This window comes from Ascaphus truei, unplaced genomic scaffold (assembly GCF_040206685.1).
Source record: "Ascaphus truei isolate aAscTru1 unplaced genomic scaffold, aAscTru1.hap1 HAP1_SCAFFOLD_331, whole genome shotgun sequence".
Taxonomy (NCBI): domain Eukaryota; kingdom Metazoa; phylum Chordata; class Amphibia; order Anura; family Ascaphidae; genus Ascaphus; species Ascaphus truei.
The window spans coordinates 139,922-162,201 of record NW_027456301.1 but is presented as its reverse complement, the minus strand read 5'-3'; the positions used below and the strand labels follow the sequence as shown (position 1 = coordinate 162,201).

The 22,280-nt window shown below is 50.8% G+C and overlaps 1 protein-coding gene across 1 annotated transcript in view; it reads right to left on the bottom strand.

Moving 5' to 3' along the window:
- Nucleotides 1–22,280, bottom strand: part of NOC2L (NOC2 like nucleolar associated transcriptional repressor) — a 53,356-nt gene that overhangs the window by 15,678 nt on the left and 15,398 nt on the right. The window contains exons 4-6 of the mRNA XM_075583515.1: nucleotides 9,609–9,722; nucleotides 8,297–8,398; nucleotides 222–365 (exon numbers count right to left, since the gene is read on the bottom strand). Of these exons, the coding sequence (XP_075439630.1) occupies nucleotides 222–365; nucleotides 8,297–8,398; nucleotides 9,609–9,722 (360 nt within the window). The remainder of the gene's footprint in view (nucleotides 1–221; nucleotides 366–8,296; nucleotides 8,399–9,608; nucleotides 9,723–22,280) is intronic.

Below are 22,280 nucleotides of genomic sequence, written 5' to 3'. Positions count from 1 at the left end.
GCTGCAAACAGCACAGTGTGGCCGCGAACCGCTGTGGGTCAATAAACAGGCACATTTGATATTCCCATCAAAGGGAATTTGCACTGCATCACACTGCAGGTGCAAAGGATTCTGGGAGTAGCCATGTCAATTCCAGAAGAATTCCTCTCTAGGAAGCAGAATGGAGAGTACCCAGCATGCCCAGCTTTCCACAGGCACTGCCAGCAGACACTTTAACTCACCACAGCCTCCCTGTCAGACACCCCGAAGGCGCACTTCTGCCTCTTGCTAGTTATATAGGCCGAATTCTCGTGGATCTTCTCCAGCAGCTGGCGCATGGGTTTGCAGTAATTGGAAACTTTACATTCCTTCAGGAAAGATTTCAGCTGTGCGGGTAAAAAAGGACAGAATCAGACAATAACGTTACAGTGCTGGATTTACGGACAGGCGGAAACTACGATAATGGCACACGGTCCCTCCCCACCACAGTGTGAATTAGTTATGGATGTAATGCACGAGCTGTATAATAATAGGGGAGCGTCTGCAAAGCGGCCCAGCACAAGAGCAACGCAGCAATGTAATCCATACTTAATGTCTCAGGCTACACAGGCACATTCCTTGTGCATGAAAAAGTCGATCTAATCATCAGCAAATTATTTTATTAATGAGTGATCTAGTGCAGCGGTGCGCAGATTTTTTCGTCTGCGCCCCGTGTGCTCCCCCCCCCCCTGTCCCCCATTACCCCTTCTCCGGCGTTTCTCACGTCGTCATTTGTGACCGTGTTGCCATGCCGATGCGTCACCAGAAGCCGCCGGAGAGCAGGTAAGGGACTATACCGAGGCCTTGCATGCTGCTCCAGCATTTAATTTAAATGCTGTGGGGAAGAGCGCAGGGGTCTCTGTAAGCGCCGGGCCCCCCAGTTTGTGCCGCCCTGATCTAGTGCAATCAGAGGCCACGCCCATCTAATCTCTCACCTGATGCGGGTGATACGATAAAGAAGAGATAAAAGGTACCCGACGGTTTAAGGCAGGGGTTCTCAACTCCAGCCCGCAAGAACCCCCAAACATGTCAGGTTTCAGGATATCCCTGCTTCAGCACAGGTGGCTCTGTCAAAGGGTCAAAGACTGAGCCACTGATTGAGTCAACTTTGTTGAAGCAGGGACTGATTGAGCCACTTGGGCTGAAGCAGGGATATCCTGAAAACCTGACCTTTGGAGGGGGTGGGGGGGGTTTAAGGTGTGGTCTTGCAAAGGTCTACATTGAACCCACAGCAGTGGGATATTTATTTGGGGCAAAACTGAGAAGAAAAAAAGATGCGCACAAATTCTATATTTTATATAGGCTTAACGCAAGGGGTCCACGGAGCTGAACCCTGTTCATTTCAGCTCTGGGGACCCCCTGCTTCCCGAGATACAGACCCTGTATGGGATGCTGGTATTTCATTAAAGTTTAAAGCTGCAGTTCAGTCAATATCCTGCATGTGTGTTTTTTAATAAATCAGTTCTGTAGTAAGAAAAAATACTTTTAGCATTTTCTGTTTTTAAAAAAACAACTTTGAAAGACCAATTTTCTTGTATTCTATTTGAACAGCCATTTGCTAAGGCACTGCCCCTTCATGTCCTGTCACAAGCCCTGGCACACCCCTTTGTCAGCCCTGCCCTCCCTCTAGCACATGTCAGTGCAGGAGTGCTCATGAATATTCATGAGCTTCCACTGACAGACAAGCAGAATATAAACAGATCCCTTCACTAATTATGTCACCAAATTTCGACCTATCAATACATGGAGAACGAATTGACCGGCAGCTATGCAGTTCTTTAGCTAATTAGAGATTGTCCACATGAAACTATTGAAGTAAAAAAATAAATGTAAAAAAAAAAAAAAAAAGACTGAACTGCAGCTTTAAAGCTCCCGCATCATCCAATCCAATCGGAAGCCAAACCTGATGACATCACGGCTTCCTATTGGTCCGCAAGGAGCAGGAGCGTTGAAACTCCGCCATTATATGAACCCTGCTGGTCAAGCGGAGCGGCTACCGGCGCCCCCTATGAATGTCTATCTCCAGAACTAGGGGATCCCCAGAGCTGAAATGAATGGGGTTCAACTCCGGAGACCCCCTGCTTCAATGCTTAAAAAACATGTATCCTAGGAGTATTAATAAACACTGCAATCTGCTGTTTAGGTTGCGTTATCCTGACCATACAACCGACTTATTAATGTCTCCTTTCGCGGGTTATCAGTCAGGGGTGCGCAATCTGGGCAACTGCGCCCCCCTGAAAAATCTCGTGCCCCCACAGTTTGTGCACCCCATGGTTATCGTCTCACAGAGATGGGATGTGAATCCATTTAAATTATATGGGGTGTAGAATTAGACAATCAGAAATTAACAAATTATATTGATCATTTACACACATTTTTTTATTTAAAAGGCCCCGTCCCCAAAATGTGACCGGTTTAACCCTCATCAGTGACCCTAGCTCTGTGTGGGATCGCCTCTTTAACGGGAATAATTTCAGCCTCCCAAAACAGAATAACCACAGAGACGCGTGATGTAAAACACACATGCAAAAATGTAACAAAAAGCTGCTGATAATCCCTGTATTCCTGCGTAACTCCCCCACAAGCCCCCTCCTCTGAGCACACACCCCGAGGCCGCGGCACCGCAAAGCACAGAGCGGCTGTTTGCACATCTGCAGCCGTGCCGAGAGAAACCCCCTTTGGCAGGAGACTGCGGGCTCTGTTCCCAACTCTCCATTCGGAGCGCTGCGTGTGCACATCTGGGACAGGGGAGGGAAACAGATTACAGAGCTCTGAGCCGCAGGCGGCCTGGGGGTCTTCGATGTGTCAACGTGTGGTCTAAGGCAGGGGTGCTCAAATCCAGTCCTTAAGACCCCCCCAACAGGTTTTCAGGATATCCCTGTTTCGGCACAGATTGCTCAATCAGCGGCTCAGTCCAGCCACTGATTGAGCTACCCGTGCTGAAGCTGGAATATCCTGAACACCACAACCCGTTGGGGGGGTCTGGTGGACTGGAGTTGAGCACCCCTAGTCTAAAGGGTGATGCATGAGAAGTGATGGGGACGGTATCCAAATCTCCATGCGAACGTACGCTTTAACTGTGCGGCAGCCCACACTCCCTGTGTGACCCGAAGCTCCCTACATCTGGTTCCCCTTGGACTGTGTAACGTGTATCCACTGCCCAGAGCCAACAACGCTCACAGCCCAGCTTAAAAGGTGCATTAACGTTAGAACACAGTGTCTCATGCTTAGGCCGACAAGCCCATTTCCAAAGTGGAACCTGGCAAACGCCAAGGAACATTCTATCCGTTCTCTGTAAGCAAGTATGAATCCCGTCAATAAAAAGTAATGCCATCTTCACCGAGGCCCTATATTACCCTCCGAGTTAGATCATTATGGTGTTTATCAAACACCAGGCCGAAAAAAAGCAGGTAATGGGCAATGCAATGTAATCTTTTGGTGTGAGTAAGCGGGATTGGTTGTTCAACAAACTTACGATAATTCAAATGGAATGAGTGACCCGCAGTTACTAAAACATCCTGAATCCCTCACAGCTGTGCGCTCAAAATAGAAAAGCTGTGAGCATTTTGCTGCCTCCCAACAAGAAAACAGATCCTTGAAATTCATCCAACACCGTTGCCTGTAACTCCCGAGCTGCCGGAGGGATGTATGGGGATGATGTGGCAGGCTGTGCTTCTGCCTTCACTGCAGCTCTTCCTTCCGCGGGGGAAAAGGTTAAAAAGTACACGCTGCTCCAGAGCCTGAATTTGCAGTCTGCCAAACCAACTCTGCCGCCTCTCTCTTTCTCCCAGCACGGGGGAAGTGTGCATGTCACATAGAGACAGGCCGAGAGAGAGTGCGAGCTTCAAGCTTGCCTGCGATTAGCAAGACAGATGCTGTCAGACTGCCAGTGAGAGACACACACACACTTCTCTCCAGAGCTACACTAAGGCTGCGCTAAGTGCCGGCGATGCCGCGTCAAAACAAATGTATTGCCGCCATCGCTGGAAGTCATCTCAATTTGATTTTTCCAGCGACCGTAGCCGGCACTATAAGCGTAACCTAACTCTCTCCTGTGTGATACACCCACACACACCTCCATATCACTTTGTGTCATAATCTGTTGTGTTAACACGTCTATGCCTTGTTCATCAAGGCTGCATGCACAGTAGTAATTACACCACCATACGAAAGACATGATAAGCCCATGCACAGAATTCTTTCATTCCAGCGTGCTACACACAACTATTTCAGATAGATTTGTCTTACAGAAGGAAACCTACAAATATATTTTTCACAGCTGCAGCTGCGGATCCCCTCTAAGTACGGGTCATTTAGTTAAACTCTTTGGCAAAAGCGTTATAAGCCTGCAGCCACGTCACGGCATGACCAGTAAGCAGCCACGTCACGGCATGACCAGTATGCAGCCACGTCACGGCATGACCAGTAAGCAGCCACGTCACGGCATGACCAGTAAGCAGCCACGTCACGGCATGACCAGTATGCAGCCACGTCACGGCATGACCAGTAAGCAGCCACGTCACGGCATGACCAGTATGCAGCCACGTCACGGCATGACCAGTAAGCAGCCACGTCACGACCAGTATGCAGCCACGTCACGGCATGACCAGTAAGCAGCCACGTCACGGCATGACCAGTATGCAGCCACGTCACGGCATGACCAGTAAGCAGCTACGTCACGGCATGACCAGTATGCAGCCACGTCACGGCATGACCAGTAAGCAGCCACGTCACGGCATGACCAGTATGCAGCCACGTCACGGCATGACCAGTATGCAGCCACGTCACGGCATGACCAGTATGCAGCCACGTCACGGCATGACCAGTATGCAGCCACGTCACGGCATGACCAGTAAGCAGCCACGTCACGGCATGACCAGTATGCAGCCACGTCACGGCATGACCAGTATGCAGCCACGTCACGGCATGACCAGTATGCAGCCAACGTACCGGCATGACCAGTATGCAGCCACGTACCGGCATGACCAGTATGCAGCCACGTACCGGCATGACCAGTAAGCAGCCACGTCACGGCATGACCAGTAAGCAGCTACGTCACGGCATGACCAGTATGCAGCCACGTCACGGCATGACCAGTAAGCAGCCACGTCACGGCATGACCAGTATGCAGCCACGTCACGGCATGACCAGTATGCAGCCACGTCACGGCATGACCAGTATGCAGCCACGTCACGGCATGACCAGTATGCAGCCACGTCACGGCATGACCAGTAAGCAGCCACGTCACGGCATGACCAGTATGCAGCCACGTCACGGCATGACCAGTATGCAGCCACGTCACGGCATGACCAGTATGCAGCCACGTCACGGCATGACCAGTATGCAGCCACGTACCGGCATGACCATAGGTGGGAAAATGGTCTATTAAGACATTTCTCCGTCCATTACAGAGGCAAATGAGAATTTTAACAAGTAGTGTTAGGACCTGCATAGTGGCCATGCAGTGACGTGGCTGCAAGCTTATAACGCTTTAGCCAAAGAGTAAATGACCCTCACTGTCATTTGGATGTTGCATTGAGGCTTTTTGTTTTTTTGTTGTATACAGTATATTTGGTCACACCTAATAGCATTCCTTTTGACGTGTGTGTGTGTGGTGTGCGTGCGTGTGCGTGCGTGTGGTGTGCGTGTGCGTGTGCGCGGTGTGTGCGTGGTTCACAGCTTGCATGGACTGTGTGTTTGTATTGATGCACAGCACGCGACCATTTAATTAGGCTTCTTTTCTGGCTGGGCTATTGGGTTTATGGCAAGCATTAACTAAAGGACTCCCATTTCCTCATTTAAAGGAAAAATGCACATTTGTATTCTGTGATTTCTAGAAGGAAAACAAACAAGATAAACATTTAAACAGTTTTACTTTCCTTCTTCTTTTTACCTAAATATTTTGGTGGGACAATCTTTAATCCAGGTAAGGCCATAATTACGAAGGAGTCCTACCTAAAACATAAGAGTGTCTTGTGGCTTGACCCCATACACACCATAGGCCCTTATAATGTACCAAGCACATTATAGACCCTTCCGAGGGGTGATCGGGCTGACGCAGTGGCCAGACCCATTGAAACAGAAGTGTGGCCCTGTCCACTTCCGGCATCCAGGCGCGGTCATGTGGCAGGCAATGTGGCCTGCATTTTACAGAAGCCGCCGCCTGTATTGAGAGAACTGTCTTTCTCACATACAGGCGTGGGCTGGGCAGTGACAGCGTATGGGCAGCTCGGGGCTCGGACACCCTGCTAGCTGGAGAGAGGTTTAATCAGGGCCCTCTCCGTGAGAAAGCACAGACATGCAGGAAGGAGAGGCCGGATTCCAAACACAGATCAGATCTACTTAACCGCTTCACTGCCAGAAGACCAGTGGTGCTGAATGAGTTAAGCAGGTGTTCTCAACACCAACCCTCAAGACCCCCCCCCCAGCTCTAAGGATATCACTACTTCAGCACAGTTGGCTCAATCAGTGGCTCAGCCCTATGCTGAAGCAGGGTCTGATTGAGTCACCTGTGCTGAAGCAGGGATATCCGGAAAACCTGTTGGGGGAGTCTTGAGGACTGAAGTTGAGAGCCCACTGGGTTAATGGGAGCACCTTACTCTTCCCTAAAAATATTGTATATGCAAAAATAGTCCCAAATGCAAATACAAGGAAACACGCTGTCACTCATCTATTGTAAGAATATCATTAGAAATATAACAGATGACGTTGAAAAGACACATATGTCCATCAAGTTTAACCTATGTTACATTTAGCAGACAGATACTCATCCTATATTTGTATTCAGATTAATCAAGAGGAAGGCAAACAAAAAAAACAGTACAATATTTGCCAATTATGTCTCATAAAGGGAAAAAGACATTCCTTCCTGTATTGGCAAATCGCACCCCCCCTGGATGAGCATATTTCCTGCGTTTCATTTATTGGGGTAACCCCTGTATACCTTTCCCGTCTAAAAAGATGCGAAACCTACTCTTAAAGAGATCTGTTTTAACTGCCCTCCATGCCTCTATGGGTAATACACCTCACATGTTAACTGCCCCTGGCTGTAAAGAAGCCCCTCTGTTCTTTGCTGCTGGTGAAATCTTCTTACATAGTTACATAGTACAGCGGTGCGCAAACTGGGGGGCGCGAGATTGTCTGCGGGGGGCGCGAGGTACAGAAGCCCCGCGCGCTTCCTGAAGGCACTTATATTAAGTGCCGGGGAAGCGATGAACGCCTCCGTAACCTGCACTTACCATGGGCTCCGGCGGCTTCTTGGACGCGTCGCCATGGCAACGCCGGAGCCGAGCTAAGGGGGCGCGGAGAGAGGGGAACGGCCGGCAGGGGGGCGCAGGGAAAAAGTTTGCGCTCCCCTGACCTGTAGTAGATGAGGTTGAAAAAGAGACATGCGTCCATCAAGTTCACCTAAGCTAAATTTAGACAACAGATACTTTATCCTATATCCGTACTTGCAGTATATAGATCAAGAGGAAGGCAAACAAAAACCCCAATCACATAACATCCAATGATAACTCATAGGGGGAAAATAAATTCCTTCCTGACTCGAAGAATTGGCAATCGGATTAATCCCTGGATCAACATCCGTCCCATGTTTACTTATTTGTATATCCCTGTATACCTTTCCTTTCTAAAAAGATGTCCAACCTTTTTTTGAACAAATCTATTGTATCTGCCATCACAGTCTCCATGGGTAATGAATCTCACATTGTAACTGCCCTTACTGTAAAGATCCCTTTCCTTTGTTGCTGGTGAAATCTCCTTTCCTCCAACCTCAAGGTATGTCCCGAGTCCTTTGTACTGCCCGTGGGATGAATAGTTCCCTTGAAATTTCCTTGTACAGACCTTGAATATATTTGTATATAGTTATCATATCCCCTCTTAAGGCTTCTTTTGTAATGTTTACAACCCTAATGTAGCTAGGCTCGGAAGTCAGATGTAATGCTGAAAAAGGAGTGGAGATGGTGCACTGCCGTGCGGGAGTTGGGTTTCATAACTTAGAACAATGGTGCTCAACTCCCCCCCTCCCACAAACAGGTCAGGTTTTCAGAATATCGCAGCTTCAGCACAGGTGGCTCAATTAGTCCCAGCTTCACAACAGGTGGCTCAGTCTTTGACTGAGCCTCTGATTGAGCCACCTGTGCTGAAGCAGGGATATCCTGAAAACCTGACCTGTTGGGGAGGGGGGGGAGCTTGCTTGAGGACTGGAGTTGAGCCCCCCTGACTTAGAATGTCCCCCATCTTCCTTACTCCGCCTCCCTCCCCATGTGTCCTGTACCTGGAGAACACAAGGCAGCACCAGCTCTGGGAATCCGACAAAGTGCGCCTGTCCGTGCAGATATTCCAGGATCTGGTCATAGATTTGGTCCATGAGCCCATCCTGCAGAGTAAATAAAACAGCCGTGTAACACAGACCAGGCGTAAAGGTGGCCTTTGACAGACAGTAAGTATGAACAAATACTTCATCCTGCCCCAAAGAAGAAGGGATGAAGGAGACTAAAAGCGGAGTTATGACCCCCCCCCCCCCCAGGCAGTAGGAAAGGAGTATACAGCTGGAGCGATTGCTCAGCAGCCCATAGAGAGAGAGAGAGAAAAGGCGTAAAAGAGAAAGAACACTGAGCTATCGATCACGGCTTGTAAAACAGATGAGAGAGAGAGGGAGAGAAAGAGAGAGAGAGGGGGAGCGAGGGGGGGGAAGGGGGAGCGAGGGGGGGGAAGGGGGGAGCGAGGGGGGGAAGGGGGAGCGAGGGGGGGAAGGGGGAGCGAGGGGGGGAAGGGGGAGCGAGGGGGGGAAGGGGGAGCGAGGGGGGGAAGGGGGAGCGAGGGGGGGAAGGGGGAGCAAGGGGGGGAAGGGGGAGTAAGGGGGGGAAGGGGGACAAAGGGGGGGAAGGTGGAGCAAGAGGGGGAAGGGGGAGCAAGGGGGGGAGCGAGGGGGGGGAGATAGAGAGAGGTGGGAGCGAGGGGGGGAGAGAGAGAGGGAGCGAGGGGGGGAGAGAGAGGGAGCGCGAGAGAGGGGAGCGCGAGAGAGGAGCAAAAAAGGGAGAGCGCACAGAAAAATCAAGAGAAAGAATATTGAAGAGTTACATCTCTAAACACTTATAAGGATCTCTTCACAGGTACAGAACCCAATAGGTTCATTAAAGGGGCAATCTCTCCTAGGACCAAACTGTACTAGAGGCAGTGGCATGTTTAATGGGTTACATCTGGCCGATGCATTATTTCTTTTACCAAAATCTGATAGCTAGAAGTATTTTTTTTCATATTCCTCTTATCTTTATTGGCTCTGATAAGAAGTGTGGGCTAACATTTATGGAAAACCCGTGATTAACAAACACTCCCCCATTCAAAGGCCCCATAACATGCAATTGAAACCTTATTTTCAAAGGAAACCAAAATGTTTGCTATTAGCAGAGTTAGATTAGTTTAAGAAATTCAGAATGTAAAATTCTTCACAAAATGTTCCCCTTTCTCTGGCTATGCGGGATTGTACTAAAAAGGTCAGAATAGTCAGATTAAAAAGCCCTGATTCACAGGAGAATGGAGCCCCGATTTTAAACCAGTCCGCCCCTAGCGAGAGACGGGCGCTTTACCCGGAACACTTTCTCCTGCATGTTGGCGTTGGACAGTTTCAGGATCACAGCAAAGTTAATGGGCTTCACACTGATCCGACCCGGCCTCTTGTTGAAATTCACCTGCTGGAACATCTGTAAGAGGAGAAAACAACCCCCCCAAGGCCCAGATGTGAGAAGGATGCCAAGACAGGATGCACAAGGTGAAAGAGATGTATTAGCTGCCCCACCGCCCATCACAAAAACAGCTGCCGGTCATATTTCTGCAGGGCATCTTAATGTTTGTGTGCTCACCCCCCCTCATGCCATCCCAAGTCCTCAGAACGCAGCTATTCTGCTATGGTCTTGTAGCGTGTGCCCTGCCCCACACGCGGTACCCACGGCTAATCATGAACTAAGAGGAATACACAAAATACACAGATATTTTTTTTTTAGGGGCAACTCATAGGTTCATGTGGAAGGAGGCACAATGCTGCAGTGATTGCACAGTTGCAGGGTTCAAGGTACTGTATTGCAATATAAAAAAATAATAAATGCGGATTGAAAATTAATCTAATAAAAATAATACATTAAAACCATATGTAAATTAATATACAGGCATACCCCGCTTTAAGGACACTCACTTTAAGTACACTCGCGACTAAGGACATATTGCCCAATAGGCAAACGGCAGCTCGCGCATGCGCCTGTAAGCACGTCCTGAACAGCAATACCGGCTCCCTACCTGCACTGAAGCTGTGCGCAAGCGGGGAGACTATAGAGCCCGTTACAAATGCGTTATTTACATCAGTTATGCACGTATATGAAGATTGCAGTACAGTACATGCATCGATAAGTGGAAAAAAAGGAGTGCTTCACTTTAAGTACATTTTCGCTTTACATACATGCTCCGGTCCCATTGCGTACGTTAATGCGGGGTATGCCTGTATATAAAGAACAAGCCTCAGCTAGGGGGCGCTCAAACCAATGACATAAGAATAATATATAATGTACTAGCTGAGAGACCCGGCGTTGCCCAGGATGTAAATGCGTAATAGGTAGTATTATTTATAAATCGTGGCACAATAGGTGAGTATTTGTTGTAAAGGTTGGATAATAATATTGAAAAGAAAGATGGAAGAAAATGTAATACGATGTTGTATAAAAATGGTTTATTGTAACCACACCACAGTACAATGTATATTTTGGTGCCATAAGTGATGTAAAAATGTGAGGCGTGTGTCCTGCTAGGGTGTGAGGCGGCGGGTGGCGCGTGGGTTGTGAGTGCTGTCTGCGAGTGGGTGTCCTGCTAGGGTGTGAGGCGGCGGCTGGTGCGTGGGTTGTGAGTGCTGTCTGTGAGTGGGGGTCCTGCTAGGGTGTGAGGCGGTGGGTGGCGCGTGGGTTGTGAGTGCTGTCTGTGAGTGTGGGTCCTGCTTGGGTGTGAGGCAGCGGGTCAGTGATGTAGGGGCGGGAGGCAGCAGGTGTGTGTGGCGGCAGGTATGTGTCGAGTGTGGCGGGTGTCTGTTGAGTGCGTGCAGCGGCTGTGAGGCGGTGGGTGAAAGGCAGAGGCGGCCGGAGTAAGGGCGGGTGAAAGGCAGAGGCGGGGGTGGGGAGGCGGTAAGGCGGGCAGGAAGGCGAAGGGCGGCGGGAAGGGGAGGGTGGTGGAGGAGGGGGGCAAGGGGTGGAGGAGGGGGGAAGGGTTAGAGGAGGAGGGGGGAAGGGTTAGAGGAGGAGGGGGGAAGGGTTAGAGATGGGGGGGGGAAGGGTTAGAGGAGGGGGGGGAAGGGTTAGAGGAGGGGGGGGAAGGGGTGGAAGTGTGGGAGGGGGTGGGAGGGGAAAGGGGTGGGGGGGAGGTGGGGGGGGAGGTGGGGGGGAGGGAGCAACACACGCGACACACGCGACACCTACCTGTACTTCCGGCCGCCGCGAGGGAGGAAGGGGGTCCGCCATCTTACGCGCCGCGTGGCAGCCTGTTCCCACGCCGGGGAGGGAGCGGGAGGTGAGTGGAGCGGGAGGGAATGGAGCGGGAGGGAATGGAGCGGGAGGGAATGGAGCGGGAGGGAATGGAGCGGGAGGGAATGGAGCGGGAGGGAATGGAGCGGGAGGGAGGTGAGTGGAGCGGGAGGGAATGGAGCGCGAGGGAGGAAGGGGGTCCGCCATCTTACGCGCCGCGTGGCAGCCTGTTCTCCCGCCGGGGAGGGAGGTGAGTGTAGCGGGAGGGAGTGGTGTGTAGCGGGAGGGAGTGGTGTGTAGCGGGAGGGAAGGTGTGTAGCGGGAGGGAATGGAGCGCGAGGGAGGAAGGGGGTCCGCCATCTTAGGCGCCGCGTGGCAGCCTGCCTGTTCCCCCGCCGGGGAGGGAATGGAGCGGGAGGGAGTGGTGTGTAGCGGGAGCTACACTGTGTGAGGTAGCGGGATAGGGGGAGGGACATTGGTGGCATGGTGTAGCGGGGTAGGGGGCCTCGCGGTCCGGTTGCGGTAGGGAGATGTGTGAGGTGCAGGAGATGTGAGGCGTGCTGTGCGGTTCGCGGGAGCTACACTGTGTGAGCTAGCGGGATAGGGGGAGGGACATTGGTGGCATGGTGTAGCGGGGTAGGGGGCCTCGCGGTCTGGTTGCGGTAGGGAGCTGTGTGAGGTGCAGGAGATGTGGCGTGCTGTGCGGTCCGCAGGAGCTACACTGTGTGAGCTAGCGGGATAGGGGGAGGGACATTGGTGGCATGGTGTAGCGGGGTAGGGGGCCTTCCGGTCTGGTTGCGGTAGGGAGCTGTGTGAGGTGCAGGAGATGAGGCGTGCTGTGCGGTTTGCGGGAGCTACACTGTGTGAGGTAGCGGGATAGGGGGAGGGACATCGTTGCCATGGTGTGTGAGTGGAGGCCGCGGCCTCGCGGTCCGGTTGCGGGAGGGAGATGTGTGGCGTGGAGGGGAGGGGGGGTTTGAAGAGGCAGTCTGCAGTGTTTGGTGTTGTGTGAATGTGTGTGTGTGCTGTGTTTGTGCGTTGTGTGTAGATTCTGTACCTGATTCGGCAGTCTGTGGTAGCAGACGTGAAGGTTTTGATAGCTGTGAAGCGTGGCCCCAGAGCAGGTTGAGGATTAGAGGATTAGGTGTTGCAAAAGCAAAGCGTTCCCAAAACTCAGTGAGGGGTGGGACAGTGTGGAAGTATTAGGGCATTGGTGTTGGACGCAGGCCAATGAGAGGTGTGCGGGGGCGGGCATTGGACGCAGGCCAATGAGAGTCAGTGAGGGGTGGGACGCAGGCCAATGAGAGGTGTGCGGGGGCGGGCATTGGACGCAGGCCAATGAGAGTCAGTGAGGGGTGGGACAGTGTGGCATTGGTGTTGGACGTAGGCCAATGAGAGGTGTGCGGGGGCGGGCATGGCCTGAGCCGGAGTGACAGGCCCAAGGTCCAATGCGATTGACCCTTGGGACGCAGACATACAGTGATTTCACAAATATATAGTAGATAAACATACAAATAACAATGAATTAAAAAAAACATATATAAAAACCATGGAGTGTTCACATTCAGTGCTCTCATTGCACTGACATTTTGTAAGTGCAACTTTTATCTTTTCTTGCCAAGTAAACTAACTTACTACACTACGAGGTGTGCGCTTTTTTCTTGTTTTTCTCTATTCAAGGTACTGTATACAGATCTTGGGGGGTGCGGGGGAGTGATAGTCTGTATAAACTTTTAAATTGTTAAAAGTGCTCACTAAAATGATATCAATCAGTGCTGGTCAAAGTTAGCGACCTCCTGGGGAATTTCACTCTGTAATATGTCAGGAACGACAATGGTTTGGACCGGCACTCGTATATATTGGAAAGTACACATTGAAAGGAAGAGTAGGCCTCGGGCATGGTCAGCGTGAGGCGCGCTGCTGCTCCGCAGTGAGCCCCTGCAGCCGCAATGAGAGCGGCTTTAGCAGGGGCGCGCTTACGCTTCCGCAAGCGAGCGGAAGCGGAAGTCTTAGGTCGAGTCCATGGTCCCTGCTGGCGTGCTGAGGCGCAGTGAAAGCGGGTGCTTTCCCTGGCCTTGCGGTTGCTTACCGCAAGCGCTCTCAGCAGCCGTCAGGGGGCGGTCAGGGGGCGGTCCGGGGGCGGTCCGGGGGCGGGCCAGTGACGTCACAGAGCTGGTTCGCCCTCATTGGGCGAACCGCTCACGTGACCGGCCTGTCTCGCCGGCAAGCGGGGGAATTTTAAATTCCCCCAAGACCTGCGCTTCCGCAAGCACGCGTAAGCGCAGGTGAGCCCCTACTAAAGCCGCTCTAATTGCGGCTGTAGGGGCTCAGTGCTGAGCGGGAGCGAGCGTCAACACGCTTCCGCAAGCACGCAGCAAACATGTCCGGGGCCTTAGAAATTTTTTCAATTCAAGCGCTCAAGGGAGCGCAGGGCCGGTCACGTGAGCGGTTCGCCCAATGAGGGCGAACAAGCTCCGTGACGTCACTGGCCCGCCCCCCCGACACACCCACGGACGGCGCGCTAACCAAGGCCAGGGAAAGCACCCACTTTCCCTCAGCCTCAGCGCGCCTCCGCACGGGCTGAGTCACCATGGACTCAGCCTTAGTTTCAGTGCAGCTGGAATCAACTCACTTCCTGCAGAATCTGTTTCTGGAGAATAGTTACAGAAATCACAAAGAGGGGGGCGACCTAATCTAGAAGCCTGAGGAAGGGGCACAGGCCCTGAAACGATGCAATTTTTCAGCTAGAGCAGTGGTTTCCAACTTTTTTTTTGGTTAAGAAACCCCAAGTGAAATTCTGAGGGACCCCCGAACTTCTCTAACAGCAACACTGTGACCAGATGCATTGTAAGGCTGCGCTTACAGCGACGTCACGCTGCGGTCGCTGGAAAAATCAAATTGACTTCCAGCGATCGCGACCAAGCAGTCGCTCCGCTTCTACTGTAAGCGCACACACGACGTTGCATTGCTATCGCCGGCAATATAAGCGCAGCCTTAGGGACCCCAACCCTCTCTAATAGCAACTCTGTTTATAGTACAGGCATACCCCGGTTTAAGGACACTCACTTTAAGTACACTCGTGAGTAAGTACATCTAGCTCAATAGGCAAACGGCAGCTCGCGCATGCGCCTGTCAGCACGTCCTGTCTCCCTACCTGTACCGAAGCTGTGCGCAAGCGGGGAGACTATAGAGCCTGTTACACATGCGTTATTTACATCAGTTATACACGTATATGATGATTGCAGAACAGTACATGCATCGATAAGTGGGAAAAAGGTAGTGCTTCACTATAAGTACATTCTCGCTTTACATACATGCTCCGGTCCCATTGCGTACGTTAATGTGGGGTATGCCTGTACAATATTAATATTATAGGTTAACATTTCTATTCATTGTTTTATAGTTACACAATAATATTGATGCTAATGTTAGCAGCTGTCACTAGTTTGCATTTTGGGGGGGGTTCTCAACTCCAGTCCCCCACCCCCCCAGGTTTTCAGGATATCCCTGCTTCAGCACAGGTGGCTCAGTCAAAGACTGAGCCTCTAATTGAGCCACCTGTGCTGATGCTGCGATATCCCGAAAACCTGACCTGTTGGGGGGTCTTGAGGTCTGGAGTTGAGCGCCCCTGTGCTAGAGCAGTGGTTCTCAACCTTTTTGGAGCAGGGACACCCCTGAAGGATGTTTAAAATCTCTGATTCTCTCCTCACACTCATGCACACACCCACTACTCACCCCCCCCCCCCTCACCCTTCCACATTCACCCTCACACGTCTTACTGACCATTTTATTCAACACACTCCACATTCCCCCCCCTCTTCTATTACTTAGGCCGTGGGGGCATGGTCAGCGCTTAGGCGCTGAGCCGCGCTCACACTTACCAGTGAGCCCCTGCAGCCGCAATGAGAGCGGCTTTAGCAGGGGCTCGCGCACGCTTCCGCAGGCGTGCGGAGGCGGAGGAGACAGTGGGATTTAAATTTGCGCGCTGAGGGGAGCAGAGGGCCGGTCACGTGAGCGGCTCGCCCAATGAGACACGCCCCCGGACGGCGCACGGACTAAGGCCAGGGAAAGCAACAGCTTTCCCTCAGCCTCCGCACGGCTGAAGTCCCTATGGACTCAGCCTTACCCTCCACATTCCCCCCTCTTCTCTTACTCCACGTTCACCCCCTCTTCTCTTACTCCACGTTCACCCCCTCTTCTCTTACTCACACTCCACATTCCCCCCTCTTCTTACTCACACTCCACATTCCCCCTCTTCTCTTACTCCACGTTCACCCCCTCTTCTCTTACTCACACTACACATTCCCCCCTCTTCTCTTTCTCCACGTTCACCCTCTCTTCTCTTACTCACACTCCACATTCCCCCTATTCTCTTACTTACTTACTCCACATTCCCCCCCTCTTCTCTTACTCACACTCCACATTCCCCCTCTTCTCTTACTCAACGTTCACCCTCTCTTCTCTTACTCACACTCCACATTCCCCCTATTCTCTTACTTACTTACTCCACATTCCCCCCCTCTTCTCTTACTCCACGTTCACCCCCTCTTCTCTTACTCACACTCCACATTCCCCCTATTCTCTTACTTACTCCACATTCCCCCTCTTCTCTTACTCCACGTTCACCCTCTCTTCTCTTACTCCACATTCACCCCCTCTTCTCTTACTCACACTCCACATTCCCTCTCTTCTCTTACTTACACTCCACATTCACCCCCTCCTCTCTTACTTACTCCACATTCACCCCCTCCTCTCTTACTTACTCCACGTTCACCCCTTCTCTTACTCCACGTTCACCCCTCTTCTCTTACTTACACTCCACATTCACCCCCTCCTCTCTTACTTACTCCACGTTCACCCCCTCTTCTCTTACTTACACTCCACATTCACCCCCTCCTCTCTTACTTACTCCACGTTCACCCCCTCTTCTCTTACTCCACGTTCACCCCCTCTTCTCTTACTCCACGTTCACCCCCTCTTCTCCTACTTACACTCCACATTCACCCCCTCTTCTTACTTACACTCCACATTCACCCCCTCTTCTTACACTCCACATTCACCCCCTCTTCTCTTAGTTACTCCACGTTCACCCCCTCTTCTCTTACTTACACACATGTTCACACTCCCCACACAAAGCCCTCACTACTCACCTCTTCCTTCCAACCTTCCCACACACCAAAAGCATTTGTGGGCCCGTGCTGTGGGGCCTGGGGATAAGGATGTTTTATTCTTTACCATGCTGTGCCATGCTGAGAGAGGAGAGGCGGATTACATCCTCTGCCTCTGGCAGAGAGCGCTTCCTCCCTTGGCATTGGGTACCGCTGCACCCCGGGTTGAGGAGCACTGGAGTCGGGTCGGTTTACAGGACAAGTAGCTTTGGGTGGGGAAATACTGGACTACAGAAAGGCTTAGCATCAAAATGTAGCATTAATAACACTTTCATGCTATTGATTGAACATGGGAGCAACAGCATTAAAAAGTAGCAGTACTGCACTCAACTGCAGGGGACAACAGATTGCCTGAAGGGGGAAGCTCCAAGCCCTCCCGCTGCCCCCCAGTATTCTGATGTACAGCAGCTAACACTTTGTCAGTAAAGAATAATGAAGTGTTCTCTTCCAGTAACACTCACCCCATACTTGACACCCTATTTCTAAGGGAAATATGACTTTGCCAGGGATTTGAGAGGGCTGCTGCACAGATGCTGAGCAACATTGCTCTGGGCTGCAAAACGAGGTGAAGAGTTCATATCCGAGCCCAATCTGCTCCGGTAAAACCGCGCCGTGCCATTTAAAAGCCGCAGCCCGCGGTATCCCTGCTTAAACACTCGGTTACGGATAAGAACGCCAGTTCAATACACTTCCTGCTAGGTGCTCCTGTAAGAAGCCCCATACTGGGAAATCAATCATTTCATTAGAAAATGGGCCTTGGAAAAACCATTAGCGAAGTGAATGTTGTAACCTCCCGCCTGCTCGCAGACGGGCATAAAGTCATAGCACATACGGAAAGAGCCCCCGGGTGTCTCTGGGACAGATTAACCCACTCCTGTTTTGTTCATTATCTTTTCTCAGTAGGACAATCAAAGCGACAAATCCCTGACTTCTCTGAGAATGGGATTTTAAAAATATAGGAGAATTGGCCCAATCCGTCCCATTGACCTGGGGGAGGTAATGGCCCAATAGCCCCCCCAAAAAAAAACTATTTTATTTTTTTATTTTAAATGTTACCTTTACATAGCCTTTATCAATCAGTACTTCACACTAAAAGCAGTTGTTTTTTTAATTTTCTTGTCTATTTTGATTGTCTAAAATAACATTGGCCGTGATCAATAAACCTTTGTTTTTGTTTAAAAGATAGAAGCTATATCCAACTAGCCACTAGCAGAATCAGTATCTATTGTATATTCGGTGATATGATATTATTCATTGCGACTTGCACAGTTTGGTTGTATAGGGTTTAATATGCAGAGCTGATAGACATCAAACTATATAATAGAAGGCGTTTATGGCTGAGGGCTTTCACTTTATCACAGCTCCAATGAGGGAGTACGTACACAAAGTTAATTAAAAAAAATACCACTTGTGTGCATCCCCGTCTTTCCCCATTATCACTTAGCAAACAGTGCGTCCACTGCAGCCAGGGATTCTGGGAAATTACATGCAAATGAGCACGGTGTATCACTCTTTACTTCTCATCCATTTTAACATGGACCCCTATAAGCGTATGCCTGCCGTATCACACAGCACAGTACACACATTTAATCATCCTCAGCCCATGTCAACCCACTGCTAGATGAAGCCTCTTCTTCAAGTTGCTCCAACACACTTTCATCGTCTTGGACTAATTCCTCCTTGTGACATGTCTGGCCCACTTCACCCATGAGATGTCACAGACTTTAGTTTGATATGGCATTCTCGTCAATGTTACTTATCGAAATCTCACAAACGGCACCACGTAGCACAATGACACTTTCACTGCACATTCTGCTGCGGATTTGTAGGTCAACGCAACTATTTTGAGCTTCCAATGTGACTCACCTCCCAAGTTATGGACATTCTACGTTTCCCTCAGCAAAAATGTTAGAGCAGGAGCGGGGGACGTGGCTACTAAGGGAGGGGGCGTGTCCTTGCCTGGATTGGGGCTGTGTGTGTGTGTGTGATGTGAGATGTGCGGGTGAGATGTGCCATTCGGGGGTGGGGGGGAGAGATGTGCCAGCAAGCGGGGGAAGATGTAGTAGCGGGGCGTGGGGGGTATTAACATTAACGTTCCAGACGGACCCACATTTACACGGAAGCATCATTACCTGTTACCCTCACCCTTACATGTTCACAAGCACAGGGGTGGCCAACTCCGGTCCTCAAGGGCCAGGTATTGGGGATATTCCTGCTTCAGCACAGGTGGCACAGTCTGAAGCAGGGAGATCCCCAATACCTGGGCTGGTGGTGGCCCTTGAGGACTGAAGTTGGCAGCCCATGCGCTAGAAGATAAACTGCTGCTCAACAACATTTTTGTCTCACAGGCAATGAAAGAAATCTGTGGGCCTTTATGCTGACATACTGTACCAGGGTTTGGGCTGTGGGCCTTTATGCTGACATACTGTACCAGGGTTTTGGGCCTTTATGCTGACATACTGTACCAGGGATTTGGGCTGTGAGCCTTTATGCTGACATACTGTACCAGGGTCTTGGGCTGTCAGCCTTTATGCTGACATACTGTACCAGGGTTTGGGCTGTGAGCCTTTATGCTGACATACTGTACCAGGGTTTGGGCTGTGGGCCTTTATGCTGACATACTGTACCAGGGTTTTGGGCCTTTATGCTGACATACTGTACCAGGGATTTGGGCTGTGAGCCTTTATGCTGACATACTGTACCAGGGTTTTGGGCCTTTATGCTGACATACTGTACCAGGGATTTGGGCTGTCAGCCTTTATGCTGACATACTGTACCAGGGTTTGGGCTGTGGGCCTTTATGCTGACATACTGTACCAGGGTGTGGGCTGTGGGTCTTTATGCTGACATACTGTACCAGGGTTTGGGCTGTGGGTCTTTATGCTGACATACTGTACCAGGGTTTGGGCTGTGGGCCTTTATGCTGACATACTGTACCAGGGTTTGGGCTGTGGGCCTTTATGCTGACATACTGTACCAGGGTTTGGGCTGTGAGCCTTTATGCTGACATACTGTACCAGGGTTTGGGCTGTGAGCCTTTATGCTGACATACTGTACCAGGGTTTTGGGCCTTTATGCTGACATACTGTACCAGGGTTTTGGGCCTTTATGCTGACATACTGTACCAGGGTTTGGGCTGTGGGTCTTTATGCTGACATACTGTACCAGGGTTTTGGGCCTTTATGCTGACATACTGTGCCAGGGTTTTGGGCCTTTATGCTGACATGCTGTACCAGGGTTTGGGCCTTTATGCTGACATACTGTACCAGGGTTTTGGGCCTTTATGCTGACATACTGTACCAGGGTTTGGGCTGTGGGTCTTTATGCTGACATACTGTACCAGGGTTTTGGGCCTTTATGCTGACATACTGTACCAGGGTTTTGGGCCTTTATGCTGACATGCTGTACCAGGGTTTGGGCCTTTATGCTGACATACTGTACCAGGGTTTTGGGCCTTTATGCTGACATACTGTACCAGGGTTTTGGGCCTTTATGCTGACATACCGTACCAGGGTTTGGGCTGTGGGCCTTTATGCTGACATACTGTACCAGGGTTTGGGCTGTGGGCTTTTATGCTGACATACTGTACCAGGGTGTGGACTGTGGGCCTTTATGCTGACATACTGTACCAGGGTTTGGGCTGTGGGCCTTTATGCTGACATACTGTACCAGGGTTTGGGCTGTGGGCCTTTATGCTGACATACTGTACCAGGGTTTGGGCTGTGAGCCTTTATGCTGACATACTGTACCAGGGTTTGGGCTGTGGGCCTTTATGCTGACATACTGTACCAGGGTTTTGGGCCTTTATGCTGACATACTGTACCAGGGTTTTGGGCCTTTATGCTGACATACTGTACCAGGGTTTTGGGCCTTTATGCTGACATGCTGTACCAGGGTTTGGGCCTTTATGCTGACATACTGTACCAGGGTTTTGGGCCTTTATGCTGACATACTGTACCAGGGTTTTGGGCCTTTATGCTGACATACCGTACCAGGGTTTGGGCTGTGGGCCTTTATGCTGACATACTGTACCAGGGTTTGGACTGTGGGCCTTTATGCTGACATACTGTACCAGGGTTTTGGGCCTTTATGCTGATATACTGTACCAGGGTTTTGGGCCTTTATGCTGACATACTGTACCAGGGTTTTGGGCTGTGAGCCTTTATGCTGACATACTGTACCAGGGTTTTGGGCTGTGGGCCTTTATGCTGACATACTGTACCAGGGTTTTGGGCTGTGGGCCTTTATGCTGACATACTGTACCAGGGTTTTGGGCCTTTATGCTGACATACTGTACCAGGGTTTTGGGCCTTTATGCTGACATACTGTACCAGGGTTTTGGGCCTTTATGCTGACATACTGTACCAGGGTTTTGGGCCTTTATGCTGACATACTGTACCAGGGTTTTGGGCCTTTATGCTGACATACTGTACCAGGGTTTTGGGCCTTTATGCTGACATACTGTACCAGGGTTTTGGGCCTTTATGCTGACATACTGTACCAGGGTTTTGGGCCTTTATGCTGACATACTGTACCAGGGTTTTGGGCCTTTATGCTGACATACTGTACCAGGGTTTTGGGCCTTTATGCTGACATACTGTACTAGGGTTTTGGGCTGCGGATATTCATGCATTTGGGAAAATCTATTCCTGTGATTAGGTCATTTCTAGGTGTAAACACGGTGCTCACTTTTCATTTAGAGGTCCCTGTATGGCCTCGGCTTTAGATTTAAAATGTGCTGACGTTACCATCGCTCCGAGACCCTGCACGAGGGTCAAATTGGCAGCAACTGGTTTCGGATGTTTGGAGGGATGGCAGTTTTACATTAGCACCATTACCTACTGCAGGGGCGGCTGACTGCGGTCCTCAAGGGCCACCAACAGGTCAGGTTTTCAGGATATCCCTGCTACAGCATAGGTGGTTCAGTCAAAGACTGAGCTACTGATTGAGCCACCTGTGCTAAAGCAGGGATATTCTGAAAACCTGACCTGTTGGTGGCCCTTGAGGACCGCAGTCGGCCACCCCTGACTGTCTAAAATGAAAGCCTGCGACCTTCAACAGCCATGAGAATAGGTAATATGAAATGCCGGGAGCAGGGGGGAACCGTGGAGTCGTCAGAGCGAAGCGTGGTACAGTAACCCCACCGCAGCACCCTTATCTACGGAGCTCCGAAAAAGAGAGCAACGACAGTTATACCCAGGGTCAAAAAATAACGTCAACCCGGAGAAGGACAGGGGGGAGCCTGGGGTGAGAAGGACAGGGGGGAGCCTGGGGTGAGCCTGGGGTGAGAAGGACAGGGGGGAGCCTGGGGTGAGAAGAGAAACAGATGCTTAAAAGGAGAAGCAAGAGACACAGAGAAGAGTATACAGGGGGAGGAAGAGAGAATGAATAAACAGTGACGCACACACTGCACATTCGGGATCGGACATTTGGCCGCTGGGGGATCCTTAACCGCAGCAACTCGACACCCAACCGCCGGACGTTTAGCCAATAGGGGAAGGTTTGTCAGGGCAAGGGGTTACATTTTGTCAGGGCAAGGGGTTAAGGTTTGTCAGTGCAAGGGGTTAAGGTTTGTCAGTGCAAGGGGTTAAGG